Here is a 23,342-nt window from a genome sequence, read left to right on the forward strand (position 1 = left end):
TAATTACGAAATAAATTTCAGGATATGAAATGCAAAGATACAGTATTGCTGGTACGAGCAGTTCCCAGAGTTTACTGAACGTAACATATTTATTTTGGAGGGATTGGAATGGATTAGGGCAGTGGTCCATAACCTTTTTTGAACCACGGACCGGTGTAATGTGGGCCTTTTTTCACGGCAATGTGTAACAGAAAATTACAATAAATATAAAATAACACGTCAAGGCTAAAAACGAATATTAAGTACATGGAAAATGTCACTCACCATACACTGAATCAACCTTTTTTTATCAGCAGCCTCTCCTAAAACTTGTCGGCAAATATCCTTGATCGCAAGCATAATGAGTTCTTCTCCAATCGTGAAAGGTTTATTAGCTCTAGCAATATGGTTTGCCGTGAGATATGATGCTCTCAGTGCATTCGCTTTTGTTGCCTTGTTTTGCTAGGTTTTAGCCACATATTATGCAGAATGGACTTGGTTGTAGGCTCTTCTTCTGGCTCAGCAGGTAGCCTTTTCCCCGTAAAAAGCTGTCCAAAGATGTTGCCGCCCGCAGCACACAGCCAACAGCAGCTAAATGTACTGTTGACATTGACCGCATTGGTGCAAACACACAAGTAATTGCGGCCAACCACGAGATGGCGACCTATACAAATCTTTACTCGGATTAGTCTATAGAGCAGACAGGGATATTTATGTGCCAAGAGCCCCAGGCAAGATTGCAGTCGTTAATAAATTATTTATGTCTCTGCGGCCCGGTAGCAAACAGGCCATGGACCGGTACTGGTCCGCGGCCCGGTGGTTGGGGAACCAACTACTTACAGAAGTTACGAAACTACTTCCAAAACCAATTAATCCGTAAGTAGAGGTACCACTGTGTGCTGACTTTTTTTTTAATCTATGCAAGGTAGGAATTGTTTTCTCTCAGTTAAACGTCCCCCTAATGAATGCAATCTTTGCTTTGCACATACCAGGTTTTACAGCTGTTCTGAACAAGATCCCCAGGTAGATATGTCTTGTCTCCTTGCACACAGGGGCACATATTGGTCGGCACACACTGGCCCTGGTAGTCCTCCACTAGACCTACAGGGCATTGGCAACCTGGAACACAGAGCCCATCACCACCACTATCATTGCTGTCACCATTACAGCTCCAGCCGTGCTGCAGGTCTGAACACTTGCGGCCGCATGCTTGACCGCACTCCTGATGGACCTGACCCCCTGAACACCGGACCGCTGGGAGACAGGATGACATAGGCCATTTAGATAAATGCGTTAATCATTGGCAATGGCAGCTGTAAAAGTGAAACATTTTCAAGTGTTGCTCCGCTGACAATAAAACCCAGAGGATTTTGTTCACATATCCCTGGCTCGATTATTTACCAATATTGATAACAAAACAAAACCACATGAACCCACTTTTCTCATCTCTTTTTATAATGTGCTTATCCACTACAGGGTTAAAGGTGGACTGGAGCTTTCTTTGAAGCTGAAGAGAGACTATTTATACAAAAATACATACAAACACATTATTTAACATCAACTGTTGTCTCGCCCTTTTTAAACAGCCAGATAAATATCGACTTAAAGCAACACTTGGTAACTTTGCACTTTTGGTCAATTTAGTGACGCCGGTGGCAGAAAGCGGTAGTGTTTTGCCTTAAGGAAGACTGCATTTCCTGTTAGGACCAACGACGCGTTTTCCATGAGGACCAGCACACACCTGCACAGCGTCATAAAATTGTCAATCAATCAAAAATCAATCTCCCAGTCGCCTGCAGATGGATTAAATGACATTTTTTTTACCAGCCGCTGTGTGCAGCATGAATAGTAATAAGGTAGTGACTACAGTTGTGGCTAAACAATAGCATATGACGGTTAGCAACGTGTGGCTTCGTGTGGCTAATTCCCCCAACCCACCTGAACTCTCACTGCTGACGAGTTCAATTGGGGGTTGGGGTAATCAAGCCAGCGGGTGAAAGTTGGGCCAATGTTTATTCTGTATATCCCAGTACTCTCCCTTTTTTCCCTCCTCAGACAAAACTTTTTGTCTCATTTGTTGCTCTGTCTTCTATGCAGAATTCTCGCGACAGCGTTTGCATCGACTTCAGTCATTATAATGAATGGGGAAAGGAGGAAATTACATATGACGTAAGGCAGTCAGCACATTTTGTAGTTTTTATTTATTTTTTTTTTTTATGTTGGGCAGGGTTCCTGCCACCCTCCTGTAAATTAGTGCCAGCGAAAGCGATACAGACCACCTAAAGATATAAAAGAGGTGTCATTCAACTAGTTGTCAGTCGACATATTATTACAAATGTTATGAAAATATTTTATAAAGGTTGAAAAGTTACCTAGTGTTGCTTTAAATGTCAAAACTGTCAATAATTGTGTTGTGTATTTATTTGATTAGCTATGTATTTACTCTACATGACATTTGATTACGGAGCAGCACACCTTTTCCAAACAAGATCTTTTCACACTGCACAGTGAAGAGTATGTGCTGCTACCATGTAATGTAAATAAGATTTCTAGCTGTAGTTCTACTTGTTATTCCAAAATACTTACGGCAGAAGGTATGGTTACGCCAGCGGATCGCTATACCCTCCTGGGCACAGTTTCTGGCATAGGCAGTCAGCACTGTGCAATGACATGCCTTATGGGGTGCACAGCTGCACACCTCTGACTGACATAAGCGAAAATAAGGTTCTCTCTCCACTACATCATGGCATGCCTACAGGAGGAGAAAGAAATTGTATAAGACTCTCTATAAAATACACTAAAATGGTAAATGTGCACCATTTCAGAACTTGAGGACATTTTCTGACTCCTTCATGAAATTTAAATACAACACATGGACAAAGTAAAGAATTTGCACTAGCTGAGAAAATTAAATAATTTCTAAGACAAAATGTCATAAAAATGATTCCTAATTGAAATTTAAAATATCAAAATAAACCTTGAGCCACCACTAAATAACCTTATCTACTCTTGTCCCTCTCGTACAAACCAAATAAAATATAAATGAATAAATAAATAAATAAAATTTGCTGGGTATAGGATACTATTTATTTTCAATGGCTTGTGAAAATTTTAGTTGAAACATACAGTGGTATGAAAAAGTATCTGAACGTTTTGATTTTTCTCACAAAAACCACCACCAAATGTGAGCTGATCTTTGTCAAAATCACACAGATGAAAACACAGTGTCTGTTTTAACTAAAACTACCCAAACATTCATAGGTTTTCATCTTTCAATGAGGATAGCATACAAAACAATGACAGAAGGGGAAAAATAAGTAAGTGAAACCTCTGCCTAAGGAGACTTAAAGAGCAATTGAAACCAATTTTTTACCAATCATTTTAAGTCCGAAGTGGGCCCAATCACTGATGAGTGGTTTAAAGCTGACCCATAAAACACACACCGGGTAAGAATCATTTTGATGAGAAGCATTGTCTGATATGCATCATGGCTCGGTCAAAAGAGCTGTCTGAAGACCCGTGATCAAGGATTGTTGATTTGTATAAAGCTGGGAAAGGATAGAAAACCATCTCAAAAAGTCTGTTCTTTAATCAACAGTAAGATAACTTGTCTACAAATAGAGAGAGTTTGGCGCTGTTGCTTCTCTCCCAAGGAGTGGCCGTCCACCACTCAGAATGGTAAAAAAGAATCCTAGAATGCCTGTTAAAGACTTACAGAAACCACTAGCACAGTCCAATATTTCTGTGCACACATCAAATATATGTAAAACAATGGCCAAGAATGGTGTTCATGGGAGGACTCCACGGAGGAAGCCACTGCTGTCTAAAAAAAAATGTTGCTCGTGTAATGTACGCAAAAAGGGACTTGGACACTCCATAGACGTTTTGGCAAAACACTTTGTGGACTGATGAAACCAAAGTTGAATTGTTTGGAAGTAACACACAACGTCATGTGTAGAGGAAATATTGAATATCTCACCAACATCAACACCCATCCCTACAGTGAAGCATAGTGGAGGGAGCATCATGATTTGGGACTGCTTTGCTACCTCAGGGCCTGGACAACTTGCAATCATTAAAGGAAGAATTAATTCAAACGTTTATCAGGATATTTTGCAGGAAAACCTGAGGCCCTCTGTCAAACAGTTGAAGCGAAAAAGAGGATGGATGCTGCTACAAAACTCCAAAAAAAAAGAAGTAAATCAACTTCAGAATTGTTTCAATGGAACAAAACACACTTTCTGGAGTGGCCAAATCAAAGTCCATACTTGAACCCCATTGAGATGCTGTGGCATGACCTAAAGACAGAGATTCATGCCAGACATCCCAGGAATCTGACTAAACTACAACAGTTTTGTAGAGAAGAATGGGTCAAGATTAGTCCTGACCGATGTGCCAGACTAATCTGCAGCTACAGGAAGCGTCTGGTTGAAGTTATTGCTGCCAAAGGGAGGGGCACAAAATATTGAATGCGATGGTTCACTAACTTATTTTCCCCCTTCTGTCATTGTTTGCATACTATCCTCATTAAAATATGAAAACCTGTAAATGTTTGGGAAGTTATAGCTAAAGCAGACACTGTTTCTTCAAATGTGTGATTTTGACAAAGATTAGATCACATTTGATGGTGATTTTATGTAGAAATGTGAGAAATTCCAAAAGGTTTAGAAACGTTTTCATACCACTGTAAATGTGAACACAAATTGCTCTGATGATGGGTCAAGTAAAGTATTTATTTCTAATATTTTCAGGAGCAATGGGGTTTGCTGCTCAAATCAACAAAACTGCGAAAGTTAAGTTGGTTTAAAATAAATAAATTAATTAATTAATTAAAAAAACTTGAATTTTGGGAAACACCTACTTAACATTTCAACTAACCTGGAATACGTTGCTGTGTATGATGGCACACAGAGTATCAGCATAGTGCCTCTTCTGGGTGGAAGTAGTGCAGGGGTCTGGAAGAGTTCCTCCAGATAAGGTGCAATGCTCTGTGGTGAATTTTCCAGCAAAGGATAATACGCTGCTCTCTACATCTCCTTCCGGAGTCATAAAATCATCATGCTGGTTCCACGTAAGTGTTCCACAAAGGCCTCGGACCTACACATTAAAACAGGCAGAACATAATGACTAGTGTGGAAAAAATAATGATCATCCATTTTCTATGCAACACTTCCTCAATAGGGGAATGAAAGTGAAGGCTACCTTGTTTGTAAAGTGAGGCTGTAAGGTAATGATAATTAGGGGTCCATCTAGATGCCACAGAATCTGAGCTCCAAAAGTCTGGATTAGGAGAAAAGCAGACGAAGCCCTCCATACTACCAGGTCTGCAGTCACCACCGGCAACTGTTCCCTCTGGCCATTCAATTTCACCATACCTACAACAATAAATGCTGACTATTCCAATCAAATTCGGAAACACAATGAACTCCCGTAATATCGGGCATCATGATGTTGTTTATGGGATCTTTTTAAAGTTGTTTTTACAGTCTATAAAATCTCTGCAATGTTATGCTTAACTCACCAGTGTCTGTGATGGTGACTGTGGTACGAAGTGCTGAGACTGTCATCTCTATTAAACAACCTAGACCTGTTACGCTACCTCCTCCTCCTGTTGTGCACTCACCAGAGCGCACAGTTACAACTAGCTTTCGGTCGACATAGTCCTGAAAACACATTGAATTATTGCAGACACATAGACATCTAAGGTTAAAACTAAAGTGGAAAAAATAGAACATAACATCCCCTTGTCACAACATTGCAATCTTAACAAATTACAACTACATGTTAATTGGTATTATATCACAAGCAGTGGCGGTTCTATGATTAGTCTGAAACAGGGGCAAGAAGGGGCCACATGTAACCCTGTGGGCCTAAGTGTCGCTGCCATCTTTGTTTCGTGTTGGTTTTGGTCAACAAAGCAATATGCAGATTATCCTGCGTGTGGCGGTAAAAACATCTTTGCTTGACACTGTCAAGAAAAGTTAAAACAGTAAAGTGTGTAATAATTTGCATTTTAATCATACTGTGTGCAAATAAGGATTAAATACATGGAACAATAATTCTTATCGCTTTTTTTTAAACACAAAAAGCAACGTTAATATTTAAAAGTGCACCATGTAAGATTTGCACTTCATTTACTCATTAAATAGCCATAATATTGCAATAGACATAAAATTAAAAAAAAAAAAAAAAAAAAAAACGTTTTTTGGAAATACTTCTAAAATTGTTCTCAATGTTTAAACTGATATTTAAAAGACTATTTACGTGTCGCAAATTTATTCCCGTTTTGCTTCATTATGAATCTCAAAGGATTCAAGACAACAAGAGAAGCAAAATAAGGATATACATTCATTTGCCGAGGTTTTGCTACGTTATTTAACATGTGGTTCCGTTGACCGGGGCAAAGATAAAGTCTTTGCACATGTATATATTTAGTCCGTACTGGATATTAAAATGGATGGAGCAAATCAATCGTCTTTGTGGATGCTGTCAACGCATTACCAAATGATATATTTCTTTGCCAGTGTGCTTACACATTGAGAAAAGTAGCACTCCCTCTCTTCGGTTTTGGTGACATAAATTAACTTGGACCTTGTATCACGGCTCTTTTAATCATTATTACTAAATGTTGGCATTACAAATCAGATATAATTTTGGCAGAGGAAGTTTTTTGTCTGCAGGTTCTGCAATGTGAAGCGGTATTCTGGCAACCTGAATGGGGAGGGCATTTTGTGTTACTCAATATTTTGATCTAGTTGCAGTACCATTTTTGGCCATCAATCCTAAATAACGCACCTTTAACAAAAACAGCGTTTTTGAACTTTTCTGAGTCACGGCACGTTTTTACATTGGAAAAAATCTCGTGGTCACGTACCCTTAAAATCGCCACTGATCACAAGTATTGCAATGAATAATTTTTATTGCAACATTTTATTTGCATATCTTCTGTTTTATGATGGGTAACCTAATTTTCCCAGTGAATGTATTTCTCTTACTTCCACAGTGGTAAAAGGACAGTCTCCTCCTTTCAATGAGTATCTCTTTTTGTCAAAGGTTGTGACATGGAGCGCTCCCATCAGAACACATTGAGCAGCGCATTTCTCTCCAGAACATTTCCACTGACCTTCTTTACACACACTTAATTAGGAATAAATATAAAGTTATAAAGAAGGACCACAAATATATTGATACAAAAAGGAAAATATTTCCACCTCACCAGGTGTTACATTTCTGCTGTATCTTGTCTCCTGACTGATATGTGTGTCTACGATGGAAACAAGGGCAGTCATCTCTTTTCAGGCACTTTCCCTGATGAAGGTAGAGACCTGGAAGACACTCGCATCCCCCAACACACTCCTCCCGGCACTGACCTACTGATGCAGCTGACCCCGGAGGTTCGGGGGATGCACAGCTGGGGGGACATGAGGACACACAGTCTGAAAAGACTTGCCCTCTCGGACAAACGCGAGCTGTGGAGATGGGAGAGAGATCATGAGAATTTATTCTTTAAAACATTCAAAATCAAGAATTAATTCATCTGTTTTTATTTTTAAAGCCCTACCACTAGGGTTTTCTAGCCAGATTTTCGCCACCTACAAGATACATGGCAAATCAGTTTGGTTTTCTGTGGTTTCAAGTGGCTTTCCACTCCAGTCCAACCTGGACTGCCAAATCACAGCACATAAGGTGAGACGTTGTGATGGGTCATGAAGGGGAGCGACAGCTAATCTACGCTTAGGGGTTTTGGAAGGTGTTGAGTATTCTAATCTTTTTTCCAGTATATCGGACAAAGAGAGGGCTGTGTGGGATTTGATGGCATTTTTTTTTTTAAAGCATCTGATATTGCTTGAGGAATGTAATGTCTGGTTCTAAGCACTAAATAACATCAAAACAAAATTTGCACATACAGACCATGCAGAGGTGGGTAGAGTGTTCAAAGATTTTACTCAAGTAAGAGTTTTGTTACTTTAAAATAATATTACTCTCGTAAAAGTAGAAGTAGTCAACCAAAAAATGCACACAAGTAAAAGTAAAAAAATATCCGGTGAAAAGCATTCTCAAGTAGAGTAATTGGTAACTTTGTGAGTAACTGCTTAAAGTGTGATATTTTTTTAAACACTGGTATATTTTGTTTTTTTAGCACAACATCATCTACTGTATATGAATTGTTATTATTATACTGTACTATAGCCTTTTACATGACCATACTAGGCCAAAAACATAAACAAAAATAATCGAATTCCAACTAATAAAATGAATATTACCCATTCAAATTGCAAGTCTGCTCTCTAATTGAGAAAAAAAAAACATATTTCCAACTATGAATTGAGAACGAATCTATCGCGATCAAATAAATCGCTGCCAAATCAAAATGAGTTCAAACAAATCCGTGCTTTCGACTAATGTTGACTATATGTCAAATAGTTGAATTTTTACGGCGCTTTAAATGTGCCACGTGATTGAACAAGCTGGCACGATCACATGATTTTCGACTTCAGGCTTGTGTGTGGTCATGTGACTGTATTGTCGTGTCTGATTGGTATAATGGAGTCATGTGATTATTGTTGCGATCTCTCATTGATTAACTGGCAGAGCTAAGTTAAATCTAATTCGTAAAATAAAGAGGACAAATGTAATGACTCTAGTGTAGGCCAAAGCATCGGAGTAAGAGTAGCGTTTTGCTTTAAAAATCTACTCAAGTCAAAAGTATGGTGTGGGAGAATATCAGTTAAAAGGACATTTTCTTAAGTATTTAGTCAACCACTAATTGTGCAAGTTCTCCCACTTGAAAATATTAGAGAGGCCTGTAATTGTCAATCTGAGTAAACCTCAACCATGAGAGACAGAATGTGGAAAAAAAAAAAACTGAAAATCACATTGTTTGATTTTTAAAGAATTTATTTGCAAATCATGGTGGAAAATAAGCATTTGGTCAATACTAAAAGTTCATCTCAACACTTTGTCATATACCCTTTGTTGGCAATAACGGAGCAGTGATGTTTTGGGGCTGTCGTTGGGCACACGGACTTTCAACTCCCTCCACAGATTTTCTATGGGGTTGAGATCTGGAGACTGGCTAGGCCACTCCAGGACCTTGAAATGCTTCTTACGAAACCACTCCTTTGTTGCCCTGGCTGTGTGTTTGGGAACATTGTCATGCTGAAAGACCCTGCCACGTCTTCAATGCCCTTGCTGATGGAAGGAGATTTTCACTCAAAATCTCTCGATACATGGCCCGATTCATTCTTTCCTTTACACAGATCAGTCGTCCTGGTCACTTTGCAGAAAAACAGCCCCAAAGCATGATGTTTCCATCCCCATGCTTCACAGTGGGTATGGTGTTCTTTGAATGCAATTCAGTATTCTTTCTCCTCCAAACACGAGAACCTGTGTTTCTACCAAAAAGTTCTATTTTGGTTTCATCTGACCATAACACAGTCTCCCAGTCCTCTTCTGGATCATCCAAATGCTCTCTAGTGAACGGCAGACAGGCCTGGATGAGTACTTTCTTCAGCAGGGGGACACGTCTGGCAGTGCAGGATTTTAGTGCCTGGGGGCGCATTGTGTTACTGATAGTAGCCTTTGTTACTGTGGTCCCAGCTCTCTGTAGGTCATCCACTAGGTTCTGGGATTTTTGCTCACCGTTCTTGTTATCATTTTGGCGCCACGGGGTGAGATCTTGCATGGAGCCCCAGATTGAGGGAGATTATCAGTGGCCTTGTATGTCTTCCATTTTTTAATAATGTTCCTCATTAGACCTCGTTAGAAGAAGTTAGACCTCTTTGACAGCCAGAAATCTTGCTTCTTTGTAGGTGACCAAATACTTATTTTCCACTTTAATAAATTCTCTAAAAATCAAACAAGGTGATTTTCTTTTTTTTCCACATTCTGTCTCTCATGGGTGAGGTTTACCCATGTTGACAATTACAGGCGTCTCTAATCTTTTCAAGTAGGAGAACTTGCACAATTGGTGGTTGACTAAATACGTATTTGCCCCACTGTAACTCTGCAAATCTTTCAAATAAAGTTTTAGCATTTATTCTCTTTTAAAAAACAAAAGCTGGACACAACAATACACCACATACTCTTACATTTTTCCCACAAAAACAGAAATTATCATTCACTGGTCCCCTTATTAGATTCAACTGCATGCCATGATTGTTTTATGAACGACAAATTGACTACAACCAACAGCATAAATCGCATTGTGTGTAGGTAAAATCTGTGCATCTGTGATTGGGTCTTCCAGACTCAGTGTGTGCTTGTTAGCCCCACTTCTAGCATCAATTTTAAAATACAGTGATCCCTTGCGACTTCGCGCTTCAAACATCGCAACCTCAGTCCATCGGCGATTTTTTTTTTTCAATTTAAATAAAAAATGCAGGATTTTATAGATATGTCCCAACTGGTCACCTCCAGCCTCTCTCCCTGCTAAAGTGTTTCTTTCTCACCAAGCAGCTGAGCCTTGATAAAGTAAACGATGAGTGACAAGGGAGCTACTTTGAAGTGGCCAGACAACTACCTTTCAAATGCCGCCGCCTCGTTTATGACAACTCATTGCGTTGCGTTGCGTGCTGTTCTAAGCAGCATGAGTTGATTTGAGAGGACTCACTCAATGAAGAATTTAATAAAGAATTATACTTTGGGGAAAAAGGGAAAAATCATGTCTACTATGCGTCTCTTTCCAATGCTAAATCTGAACAAATACACCAAAAAACACACAAAAAACTTTTTTTTCCTTTCTTTTTTTATGTAAATAAGCTAATAAGCTACATTTCTACTTTGCGGATTTCGTTTATCGCGAGGGTGGTCCCCATTAACAGCGAAAAACGAGGAATCACTTACCAGACTGACTGTGTCTTGTTCATAGCAAAAGTCAGGCTGGCTGGTTAGGCTATTAATTTTCATCAATCACAGAGCACATAGACAGAAGGCCCTTCACACTTCATTAACATGAAGTTGAAATCGATCACATGAATGCCAGAATAACGCCATTTATAAGAAATTCAATCACATTCTGGTTGATGTTAATGTGCTAAGAATTTTGCAGTGTTATAATTGATGCACTCAATTATTTTCTGGTTATCATTCTCATGTCTCACGCGCTTACGCTACATTGCAAAATTGCATCAACTATAACTAATTTATAGCATATATTACCGTATTGGCCCGAATATAAGATGGTGTTTTTTGCATTGAAATAAGATTGAAAAAGAGGGGGTAGTCGTATATTCGCGGTCTAGACATTATACCCATTCACGACGCTAGATGGCGCCAGATATCATTGAAGCGATGTTCTGTCATGACAGATCTCAGCTACTCTCAAGTCTAACCAGTTTGCATGATTCGATTACAATGTTTTTCCTTATTCAGATTTGTTTCAAGACTACAGTTTTGTTGTTTTATCACAATAGATTGGTTTATTTACATTTCAAAAACCAGAAGCCATTCATTTACGAATGTGATTGCACTTTAGTTCACATATTTAAATGTTCAGATATTAAGATTTGAATGAGGCAAAATAACATACTTTTTCTCTCAAATTTATTGTTACAATCATTTGTTTTGGATGTAATGTAATTATTTTCTGTATAAAAATTAATTTGGTGTTCAAAAAGTCTTTTTTCAAACTTGAGTCTTGAAAATGAGGGGGTCGTCTAATAATCAGGGCCGTATTATATTCGGGCCAATGCGGTACTTTTAGGAGATCAGAAATCTTGGTACAAGGTAATAAAAAGGTTATTCATTGAGTTAAATTACTTCAATCAAAAGAAATGTTGCTTTAGTCCTACTGATGTGAAGTTAATTTTGCATGGATTTCAGTTTTTACAATGTCATACAAAAACAAGTGTCAAACTACTTAGTACTTATAGCATTAGCCCAAATAATTACCACATAGCGTGTCTTTTCTCCAAATAATGACGACATGTTGCTGGGCACACTCTCGAGCATAGCTTGCCAGTGTGTCACATACTGCCGCTTCCCTCTCCCTAGATGGCAAGCTACAGAAAAGATACATGCATGTATCTAGGTATGCTGCTGGGTCCAACTGAAAAACACAAGAAAAACACTAACACATTACTGCAAACGTTGGAATGGCCTGATCCTGTGGGGAAAAACATTCTACAAAGATGACAATATATATTTCCCTCAGTTGGGTTGACTGTTACCATGAAGAGATTTGTACTACTAGTGTGCAAGTGAGCAAATGCTAGAATAAATCTCAATATTGAATTAAATGTTCCAACAATAGCATAAATTGCAGTAAGCCACGGGACTATCTATAGAGCTATATGATGTGTGTACACTTACGCGGGGGTGACAATTCGTGAAGGGGCTTTCTAATAGTCGATGACACATGGACTCTGCTTGCCTGCGTAAGGCAGCATCTCCAGTGATGTCACAACTGTGTCCAAGCTCCGCAGCATCACTGCAGCCCTTTGAGGATTATGAGGAGTCATTGGAGAAGTTAAAAAGGACAGCCATACTTTTGCAATATTACATGGTTGTATCCAGTGTGGTTTTCGTCAACGATGACTAACGAAAATATTTCGTCAACGAGCAATTTTTTCATGACGATGACGAAAACGTATTTTAGGTCTGACAAAAAAAAACGAAAATGCGCAATAGTTTCCATCAAATGTTCACAATGTGTGAAATGTTTATGTGAAGTTAGCATGCATCATAGCAGTGTCTGGTTGTGTCAATCATGTGACGTGCTGCTGCTGCTGCTCCCAAGTCTCCAGGCTTGCACACACGGTTTTGTTTTCTTATCTTGGCCAGAGAGAATATGCAATGTTGCTTTAGCCTTTAAAGAGAATTATAATACTACGGGGCTGTGAGATATCAATAGAACCGTTATGTGGCAAGATAACAAATATTAATAAGGTTAACAAAAAAAAAAATCACATTCATGAGCAGTTATCGAAAATAGATAGAAAACTACCAACATTTCCGAAAGTATTCCAGAAACAGCCGAATGGGGCTTTGACGTCACAGCCAGGAAACAAAAGGTCGAAGCAGGTGCCATCGTTGTTTATCAACGAGAGAGTTGCGTTCGTGTTTTATCAAAAAATCGCTAAAATGGTTCAAACCTGTCATGCTATGTGGTGTACAAATAGCCATTTGTCGCAATGTAGTACCCATGAGTTCCCAAACGCGAGAAAAAGAGCTGGACTACGCAGACAATGAGTAAAGTTCTTCCGTGCAAAGAGGGCTAATTCTGCAGACCCAGCCTCCGGCACGGTTTTGTGTGGTGCACATTTTACACTTGAAAGCTATTCGAACTATGGACAAATGAAATTAGGTTTTGCTAAGAAATTGCTGCTGAAAGCAGATGCGGTGCCCACCATACACGCGCAGCCACCTAAATGTCCTGAGATATCAAGAAAGAGGACGGTGACTGGCACTGATGAGACAACCCCACCACCCCAGGCTAAGCAAAGGAGGGGAGCAGCCAAGCTCGAAATGGCCAGAGTGAGTACTCTTTTATATTAAAAAACATATCAAGCATTGGATATAGGACTGGACACATGTATAAATTATCGCTCGTAAAATATATACAACAAATCCTCTAATCCCATTCATATTTGTGTCTGTTGGCAGAGCGAAAACCTAAACAATAAATGATAACTAGGCCTGCAAGCAGGACTGAACGGGCCCTCGCAGTTTGGCGCAACTCGGACGCCACGCAAACTCTGACGGCATGCAGGTCGGGGTGGTGGCAGACAGCCCCCCTCTAAATCTCCCAAGTTATCACTGTTCAAAATATGTGGAGAGAGAAAATGATGACAGTCATAATCACTTTCCTTTTGGACCCTTCTGCTTTACCCAAACCTCAATAATTTTCATCAGTCATCTCAACACGTCTTAAGGCTTCCCTTATGCAGGTTTGAGGTTGATTGATTTTTTTTTTTCCTTTAGAGGAGTGTGTCCCGTAAAAAAGTGCATTTCCTGTTCCCACTAGGAGGCGCCAGGCACAATTGATAATATTTCAATCCAGTCCTGTTCAGGCTGGGATACCTCAGACACATGCCAGATTTAAAAGAGATGGAACGTTGTATGAGGGAGTTATCAGTGATTATCCGAATTTGGCGTTTAGCCGAAAAAATGGACGACTTTGGCACCTCGCCTAGGTCAGGCCCGTGAATGAAAACACACCATTTTGATAAATTAAGATTTCATTTGTCTCATGAACAGTCTCGCCAATTTTGAGGATGATCAAACTAATTCCCTCCGTGCCAAGGTCTCAAATGTGCACACTGTAAATCGATAAAAATTTCACATTCAATCCCAAATACCCGATTTCCTGTAGGATTTGGAATGTGTGTGCAAGAGACTTTTTGGAGCAGTTTTGCACAAGGTTTTGACTCTCCGAATTTCATCACTCTATGTTAAAAAAACATAAATGGAGAGGCCTTTTTGAAAAATTCAAGGGGGCGCCACTGAGCCATTTTGTTACATTTTTTCATAACATTGCAAGATTATCGAACGTTATCCAAAGCCGCATGTATGTGCAAATTTTTGTGAGTTTTTGTGCATATTCAAGCCTCCAAATGTTAACTCCTACTGTGAACCCATGAAAATTTCACATTCGATCCAAAATACCCGATTTCCTGTAGGATTTGGAATACGGGTGCAAGAGACTTTTTGGAGCAGTTTTGCATAAGGTATCTACTCCCCAAATTTCCTCGCTCTATGTTGAAAAAACCCAATAGGAAAGGCCTTTTTTAAAACTTCTTTCTGTCGCCACTAGTTGGCACTGTAGAGTTGATGCAAATGACCCCTACAAGGACCTTCAGGGTATGACTCTCAACAAACACGGGAAGTTTGGCGCAGATATGTTGTATATCTGCCGAGTTATGACTGTTCAAAGTTTTTGGCGAGACAAATTGTTGACGGTCATTTTCACTTCCAGTTTGGACCTCTCCGCTTCAACGAAACCTCAATATTTTTCATCAGGCACCTGAACACATGTCTTGAGGCTCCCCTGAAACAGGTTTGAGGTCAACAGAATTTTTTCCCTTGGAGGAGGAACCTGTCTCGTAAAAAAAGGCATTTCCTATTCTCACTAGGGGGCGCTAGGCCTAATGGGTAATATTTCAATGCACTCGTGTTAAGGGTGGGATACCGCACATACATGCCAGATATGAAAAAGATTGAACGTTGTGTCAAGGAACTATTAGTCATTTACTGAATTTGTCATTTTGCCGAAAAAATGGCCGACTTTGGCACCACGCCCAGGTCAAACCCGTGAATGAAAACGCACCATTTTAAAAACTTAAGATCTCATATGTCTCCTGAACATGCCGGTGTTTCATCAGTGTGACTGCTCCCCTCAATGATCATTTCATTAGGTTGCATTGACTTTCGTTTGGGCTCAAACTGATAACCCAAAACACCAAAGAAAGGTTCATAACTCTCCTCGTCACTATTAGAAGAACGTTCGTTACGTCGGATTCGTCGCTGCAACTAGAAACAAAATTTTCCGCCATCATCGCCGCCATTCAGTACTAAGCACTGAGCCGGGTGTTTCCTAGTTGTGACGTCACACACACACAATATGCTAGATTTCCGGGCGCCGGTCGTTTTAGCTTGACAATCGATCCAAATTTCTATCATTTTCTTGGTGTTGCGATGTGTGCAATTACACGACGTGGCATGATATGAATCCAAAAGGCATGCGTTTATGGATAAATGATGGAATATTAGCATTTCCCCAGGTGTTGTCATACACTTTAAAGGTCTGTGCTGAGTGATCATCACACACTAAATGTAACTCGTAGCGTTAGCATAGCATTCACATTAGCATTAGGCTAATGCTAACGGCGAGCTACCTCTTAAACTCTCGGACAACTATTTTTACAAACAGCTTGTGGCGTCCAGGTAGGTATAATTCATTGAAAATTATGTACTGTTTTCCTGCTGAGTGTGAATTATCAGCAAATTGGTGTTGTTCTTGGAGACGCTACAATATGTGCTCGTCTGTCAATGTTCATTCGAAATAGTTGGAAACCTTTATTTTTGGAGTAAAATGTTATTAATTTTATAGACGAAAACAGTGTAGTAAACGTCGACTAAAACAAGATGCAGACAAACATATTTTGAGATGACTAAAATATGACTACGACTAATAAGTATTATCGTCCAGAAAACTATGACTAAGACGAAAATTAAAATAGCTGACAAAAACAACACTGATTATATATGGTGCTTTACTTCATTCTGCTGGTCCGTAACTTTCCATGAGTTGCCAAAGCTTGCAGCATACTGAGTTACAGTTCCTCCAATTGTGGTGAAATCATCTACAACAGATAAAACAAAACATGTAACACCACGTTTGGTCAAGGTTAAACCCAAATTGCACCCATCACCATTTGGATTGTTGTTATAGATTCCACAAAGTCCCCGAGTGGCTTCTAGATGCTCAGATGTTAGAGTCAGATGGACAGTGTTGACCAGATCAAACTTCACCCTCACCCCAAGGCCACTTTCCACAAACACGAAATCTCCAAGCCAGTGGACACTCACTCCTACAAATGGTGAGATGAATTTCAAATTATTCAAGCATTATTTTTCAAAGCGCCAGCATGATGGATTTTCTGTAGGCACACTAGCTTCCTGTCACAAAATTATATGCAAATTGGGCCAGGTTTATACTGCAAAGGCTAGTTTATAATGCACAATTCCGATTTTTTTGTTATATCTGTTTTTTTGGCCTCCCCGTTCAGACTGCCTTTGTCCATTGAGCCCGTTCAAGTATCACGCCTGCGCACTAATTGGCAGTCCGAGATGCGCTGTGCAAACTGGCCCGCATGCGCAGGAGCATAAAAAAAATGCTGGCTCAACGCCATTCTAGGGTGATCATATTTTGATTTCCAAAAAGAGGACAAAAATAACTGAGATAAATAATGTACGTATGTATGTAGGGTGTATGTAGGGCGGTGATGTCACATGGTTGTGCTGCCGGGCTTCCAGATTCAGATTCAGAATATTTAATGTCGTTGTTACAAAAAGCACAACGAAACTTTGTTTGGAGCATCCATACAGCTCATGCTAAGTCGGTAAAGTGCAAAACCCATAAAATAAATACCCGAGCAAGATAAACATGTCATCTGTTCAACTCTTTCAACTTGAACCTGAGAGGAACATTAATGAGCATGACAGCACTGCTGATATTTCACAAAACGAGCAGCAAAAGTAAAATTAACAGGAAAGACGGAATGAGAACGAGAGTAGAATTAAAAAAAAAACAAAAAAAACAAGTGTTCTACCAAAATGTGCTACACCGGCAAAACATCTACAAGAGGCGTATTTGACACCCAAAGTACAACCGTGCGCTTTCGGCTTGTTTTGCTTAGATGCATATAGACAGAACATACTAAAGATGCCTTAAAAAAATATGAAAACATAGTAATATCAAATAAGGCTGATTTAATTGTGCTACGCGACTAATGTGGTCAACAGATCAACAATAAAAGCGTCAATTAAAACACAAACAGCAAGTACTTGCTGCTTTTAACCGATGTGCGCATGTGTTGGACTTCTCGCCCCGTAGAAGGAATTGCAATAAACCAGTAGTGTTCGTGTAGTGACAGTGACAAACTACGTCATCACCCCGAGTGTCCATTGCGGGCATAAAACATGGCGCCCTCCGTAGGTCAAAACATGTACCAAATATTATTACTTTTTAAATTAATGGCAATACTTTATGTGTTTCTAATAACATATTTTAGTAAAAGAGAAAAATTGTGGCTTATTAGACCCTGTAAGTCTTAATTCCGAGGTTCCTTTTAAGACATTTTACTTTATTGGTTGTACATAATTAGAAAACAAAGAAACCACAGATCCCTCAATTTTCTATTATGCTTATCATGCTCAGGGTTTGACGAGCTGGTGACTTTTGGACAAAAACCATGGGAATTGTGACCCACTACAACAGTTTCTTATCAAAGCAACCGTACCAAACAAAAATGTTGTTTGGCATGGGTCATGTACTTATGAATAAACATCTATATTTTTAAATTCGATATCTACAACCCCTAGCAAAAAGTATGGAATCACCAGTCTCAGACGAGCACTCACTAAGACGTATGTTGAACAAACTCAGATAAAAAGCTTGAAAAAATTATGAATTAGTTCAAAAGTGCTACTAAAAATAAATGAATAAAAAATATTGTGGTGGTCAGTAAATGTTACTTTTATAGAGCAGGTGAAAAATATAAAGCAAAAGATAGAATCACTCCATTCTGAGGAAAAATATATGGAATAATGAGAAACAAACAAAGAAATAACAATCAAAACACATCTCTAGTATTTAGTTGCACCACTTCTGGCTTTTGTGACAGCTTGCAGTCTCTGAGGCATGGACTTGATGAGTGACAAACAGTATTTTTCATCAATTTGGTGCCAAGTCTCTTAGAATGGAGTTGCCAGATCATCCTTGCAGGTCAGAGACTTGCTGATCAATTACCACCATAGGTTTTCAATAGGGTTGAGATCTGGGCTATTTGAAGGCCATGAAATTGACTGGATGAGTCTTTCTCCAAGGAATGTATTAACAGTTTTCGCTCTGTGGCATGATGCATTGTCATCTTGGGAAATGATTTCATTATCCCCAAACATTTTCAATTGTAGGGATAAGAAAGCTGAAAAGAAAATTTCAATGTAAACTTGTGCATTCATTGAAGATTTAACAACAGCCATCTCTCCAGTGTCTTTGCCTGACATGCAGCCCCATGTCATAAAGGACTGAGGGAATTTTGATGTTTTCTGCAAGCAGTCATCTTTGTAAATCTCACTGGAACGGCACCAAACAAAAGTATGAGTATCATCACCTTGTCCAATGCAGAGTCTTGACTCATCAGTGAAAATAACCTTCATCCAATCATTTACAGTCCATGATTGCCTCTCCTTAGCCCATTGCAGTCTTGTTCTTTTCTGTTTAAGTGTCAATGATGGTTTACTTTTAGCTTTCCTGCATTAAAATCCCATTTCCTTTAGGCGATTTTGCATAGTTCTGTCACATACCTTGACTCCAGCTTCCTCCCATTTCTTCTTCATTTGTCTTGTTGTACATCTTCTGTTTTCAAGACATATGGCCTTTAGTTGTTTGTCATGACTTTTGGATGTTTCCTCAGTCTACCAGTACGCTTAACTTGAACAACCTTGCCAAGCTGTTTGTACTTGGTCCAGATTTTTCATACAGCTGACTGTGAACAGCCCACATCTTTGGCAACCATATGTGTAGCGTTACCTTCTTCCAGTGTTGGGAATAACGCCGTTATAAATAACACCGTTACATCATGGCGTTATTTTTTCAGTAACGGGGTAATCTAACTAATTATTTTTTCCGCCGTTACAACGCTGTTACCGTTACTGACGGTCAAAAGCGGTGCGTTACTTACTTTGAATAAATTGAAGAAACTACCAGCCGTAGCAAGTCTACTCTGCTCTGTTTATTTATCATCCAAGACTTGGGGTGCGTTCAGGTTCATGGCAATGAAAATAGTAAACACACAAAGCCTACCTTTGCAAGAACGATGAAGTTACCGTTTGATAAGGTCATAATGTGCAGGTCCTGCACCCATCTGCAGCAAAACTGTTCGTAGCTTTGTAGCGATTTGTAATTTCGGAATCGCTGATGAGTTTAGTCACATATACCAAACAATATACAGCAGAATGTCCATTTCGCATAATTGTGGAAGCCCATCGACATCTTTACTCCATTTGTCTTAGGCTTGCTCATAAGGGTCAACATTGTTCACATCCTTAAGTTTGATCACTATCTGTTCTTCGCCTCAGTAACGAGTTTGTCTCTTTTTTGAACTGGCAAGTTAAAGTTTAATGTCCAGCGAGCCAGACCTGCTTGTTGTCAAATCTAACGTGAGCCCCCATTCTGTGACGTAAACACTCGAGCCTAGCGCACGTATTTCAGAGCCGGTTGTTTATATGTGAATTATCTCGCCCTATGTTTGTATATGTGTATTTGTTGTTGATATATATATATATATATAAATATATATTTTAATAAACTTCAGAGCCGGTGTTTTCACACACAAACAGAAACAGCGCGTGCGGCAAACACACACGCAAAACAGATGCAGAGGGATATGATGGCAGAGCATTCAGAGGAAAATGTGTCCTTTACGAGGTGGAGATATAAACACTATTTCAAGTTGGTCGAAATTAAAGGAAAGAACATGCACGTAAAGTGTCATTTATGTCCCAGGGCAAAGCTTTTGTCGACATCTGTGGTAAGCAATTCAAATCTGTTTATTTTTGTTGCACTTCAAGTGTAGGATAAATCTGTTGCTGGTGAGGTGCAATAAATATTACAAGGTTCTATAACACAACTATCTGTCTGTTATTCTCTATTCAACTGACTCGAATACTGCTAAGAAAATTTCAAATTCTTTGACATACAACAACTTCTTTTTAAAGTAACGGAAATAGTTACTTTCCCTGGTAACTAGTTACTTTTACTATAGAGTAATTCAGTTACTAACTCAGTTACTTTTTGGAAGAAGTAGTGAGTAACTATAACTAATTACTTTTTTAAAGTAACATGCCCAACACTGCCTTCTTCAAGAAGTTTGATAATCCTCTCCTTGGTCTCAAGAGACATCTATCTTGTTGGAGCCATGATTCTTGTGAATCCACTTGGTCCAGCAGCCCTCCAAGGTGTGATAACTGCAATGTTTTTAACTGCTGACTAATGAGCAGATTTGAGGCAGGGGCCCAATTAAGGAAAGGAAATTGACTCTGTGTGTGTGTGTGTGTGTGTGTGTGTGTGTGTGTGTGTATTTTCTACTCAAAATGGAGTGATTCCATATTTTTGTCTTCAGAATGGAGTGATTCTATATTTATTTCCCTGCATTTGCTCTATAAAAGTAACATCTACTGACCACCACAATGTTTTTTATTAATTATTGTTGTTTCTGAATGCCAATGAGTTGCACTTTTGAACTAATTCATTATTTTTTCAAGCTTTTCATCTGACTTTGTTCTACATAATAAAATGTCTGAGTGAGTGCTCAACCGAGACTGGTGATTCCATACTTTTTGCTAGGGTTGTAAATTTGGTATTAGCACGTGTTGGATTTTGTCAGGTTTGAATGATCTTTCACTAAATGTGAGGATTTTGTGTCACGCTGTATAGATTGAAACAAAGACATGCCATACTGATGAAACATATGTGGACGATCCTGTGATGAATAAAAGTGTTGTCGGAAATGCGATGATGAGAGACAGGGTACCATTTTGAAAGATGGGCTCTCCATTTGGAACAGCTTGGTTGTTGAGCGTTAAATTCCTCTGAATGATCGTAACCAAATCAAGGCCCATCATCATCCTCAGAGCCTGAAATAAAAGGACAAATTACAGATTATGCATACTGTTCAACCTGTATAAAGAAAACAGCAAAACTGTCAAGTTTAAAATAAATTCCACAGAACAGTAATTAAACATCTGCAAAACTTTCACACCTTACTGCAGTCTCCCCTGCCAACACAGACTGTGCTGATGTAGACTGCCCAGGTGCCATCAGTGGATGAGGCCAGCAGGTAAGTGCAAGTACCCTGGAAGTGGAAGTGCTTCTTGTCAAAAGTGCGGTAGTGTGATCCACCCCAGGACATGCAGGTGGCTGAGCCTTGAGGTGCCCTGACACTCCCAAGAAGACCCCCACGCACTAGTGGGGAGAACTGGGAGTCTGCATGTGTGCGAAAGAGTATTAGCAGGTCATAAATTAAACAGAACAGTGTTAAAAAGCAATTTATTGTATAAAAACATGTTTGTTGACCTGGCAGTAGAGTATAGGTGCAGGACAAACAGGTCTGTGATGAGGCATTTCTCCAACTTAATCCCCAGGTGCTGCTGCAACACTGCTCCATCGCCATTAGCGACGCATTGTTGACACCAGGGAACTCCACACAACTCCATGTGGAGTAACACTGACCATGTACTCCTACACCTGAGAAGGAATAAACAAAAAGCTGAAAATCGTAGGGGCTAAAGTCAAAACGTCAAAGTGTAAATATAAAATAAGAATACTAAAATAAAACGAAAGACAGAAAGAATGCAGATCTTTAACATGGCCGCCAACAAAGTAGGCCTTTTCCTATGAATAGCTCTACTTGACTACAACGATAAAAGTGTCACCAAATAAAGTTGTATGTCTAAGTACCCTTACCATCCGAGCACCGTGGACCACTCCATCCTTCACAGCATGCTCTCACTGTCTTGTTCAACATTTGGGTTTCAATTACTGGCAGTCTGAGGTGGATACAAAAGTTAGATGCATGTTTAATTGTTAGCGCTTCTAGTAGGCCTACTGAAAGACCTTTGAAAAAATGCAAGAACAGGTTTGCTGTTAGACCATTGTGAATATTTTTCCAATTATGTCACTTGTCTGTTGAAAGTTGAGTGGACACTCAAGTTTCAACAGAGTGAGTGGACTTTGTGTCATTTAGTCAGGAAAGAATAATCACAACATGGAACTCATGCGTACTCCCCACAACACAATTTTCTGCATTCATTCATGTTCCTCACAAGGGTCGCGGGGGTGCTGGAGCCAATCCCTGGAGCAAAATACATTTATACTGTATTTGGCAGAAAACAGACAAGACTGAAAACAGTTTCTGCTCTTGCACCCTTCTTTAAAATAAACTGCTGTATTTTAAGCCAAAAAACTGTGCTTGATAGAACAATATGTCTATAAGCTGTAATAGCAGATTCATGGCGCATTAAGCTCCCGCCCTATTTTTAATTTGTCCGTTTTACCCTGAAAACCCCCGTTTAGAGACATTTACATTGTGTTGTGTGAGCAACATTTGAGGTTATGCAGCACCCGTCTCTCTCTAAGCAGCTTCTCACATTTTTCTGGTTCGATAGTTTCCAGCAGAGTTCAGTACATTTCTCACAGTTTAATTAACTTTAACAGTAGAAAACAGATACAGAAGAACACTTCTCTCTAAGCAGCATGCTACTCAAGTTTTGCAGGTCAGGAAGTTCACAGGGTTTAATATTATGCTTACTCTGATGCCGGTCAGACTTTCAGGAGCAAAATTAGTTGTGTGTTTCCCACCTCCACAACACTGGCGTCTTTTTAAATTACTTACAGTGGCTGCTGCTGGCCGAAAAAAAAACTTCTAATATCCCTTGTCTTCGAAGGGGGTGGAGGAGGTGGCATGTTGTCGACATATACAGTGGGGCAAATAGGTATTTAGTCAACCAACAATTGTGTAAGTTCTCTTACTTGAAAAGATTAGAGAGGCTTGTAATTGTCAACATGGGTAAACCTCAACCATAAGAGAAATAATGTGGGGGAAAAAAACTGAAAATCAAATTGTTTGATTTTTTTTAAA

The 23,342-nt window shown here is 39.4% G+C and overlaps 1 protein-coding gene across 1 annotated transcript in view; it reads right to left on the minus strand.

The window, feature by feature from the left end:
• The window catches only part of sspo (SCO-spondin), a 267,780-nt gene that overhangs the window by 138,246 nt on the left and 106,192 nt on the right, over positions 1 to 23,342 (minus strand). Inside the window, exons 4-18 of the mRNA XM_057823943.1 lie at positions 22,169 to 22,251; positions 21,779 to 21,949; positions 21,465 to 21,688; positions 21,237 to 21,339; positions 16,353 to 16,511; positions 16,198 to 16,283; positions 12,292 to 12,417; positions 11,872 to 12,028; positions 7,196 to 7,448; positions 6,975 to 7,116; positions 5,501 to 5,642; positions 5,182 to 5,354; positions 4,858 to 5,076; positions 2,566 to 2,731; positions 969 to 1,233 (exon numbers count right to left, since the gene is read on the minus strand). Coding sequence (XP_057679926.1) covers positions 969 to 1,233; positions 2,566 to 2,731; positions 4,858 to 5,076; positions 5,182 to 5,354; positions 5,501 to 5,642; positions 6,975 to 7,116; positions 7,196 to 7,448; positions 11,872 to 12,028; positions 12,292 to 12,417; positions 16,198 to 16,283; positions 16,353 to 16,511; positions 21,237 to 21,339; positions 21,465 to 21,688; positions 21,779 to 21,949; positions 22,169 to 22,251 — 2,469 coding nt within the window. The remainder of the gene's footprint in view (positions 1 to 968; positions 1,234 to 2,565; positions 2,732 to 4,857; positions 5,077 to 5,181; positions 5,355 to 5,500; positions 5,643 to 6,974; positions 7,117 to 7,195; positions 7,449 to 11,871; positions 12,029 to 12,291; positions 12,418 to 16,197; positions 16,284 to 16,352; positions 16,512 to 21,236; positions 21,340 to 21,464; positions 21,689 to 21,778; positions 21,950 to 22,168; positions 22,252 to 23,342) is intronic.

The sequence above is a fragment of the Corythoichthys intestinalis genome, chromosome 20, assembly GCF_030265065.1.
Source record: "Corythoichthys intestinalis isolate RoL2023-P3 chromosome 20, ASM3026506v1, whole genome shotgun sequence".
Taxonomy (NCBI): domain Eukaryota; kingdom Metazoa; phylum Chordata; class Actinopteri; order Syngnathiformes; family Syngnathidae; genus Corythoichthys; species Corythoichthys intestinalis.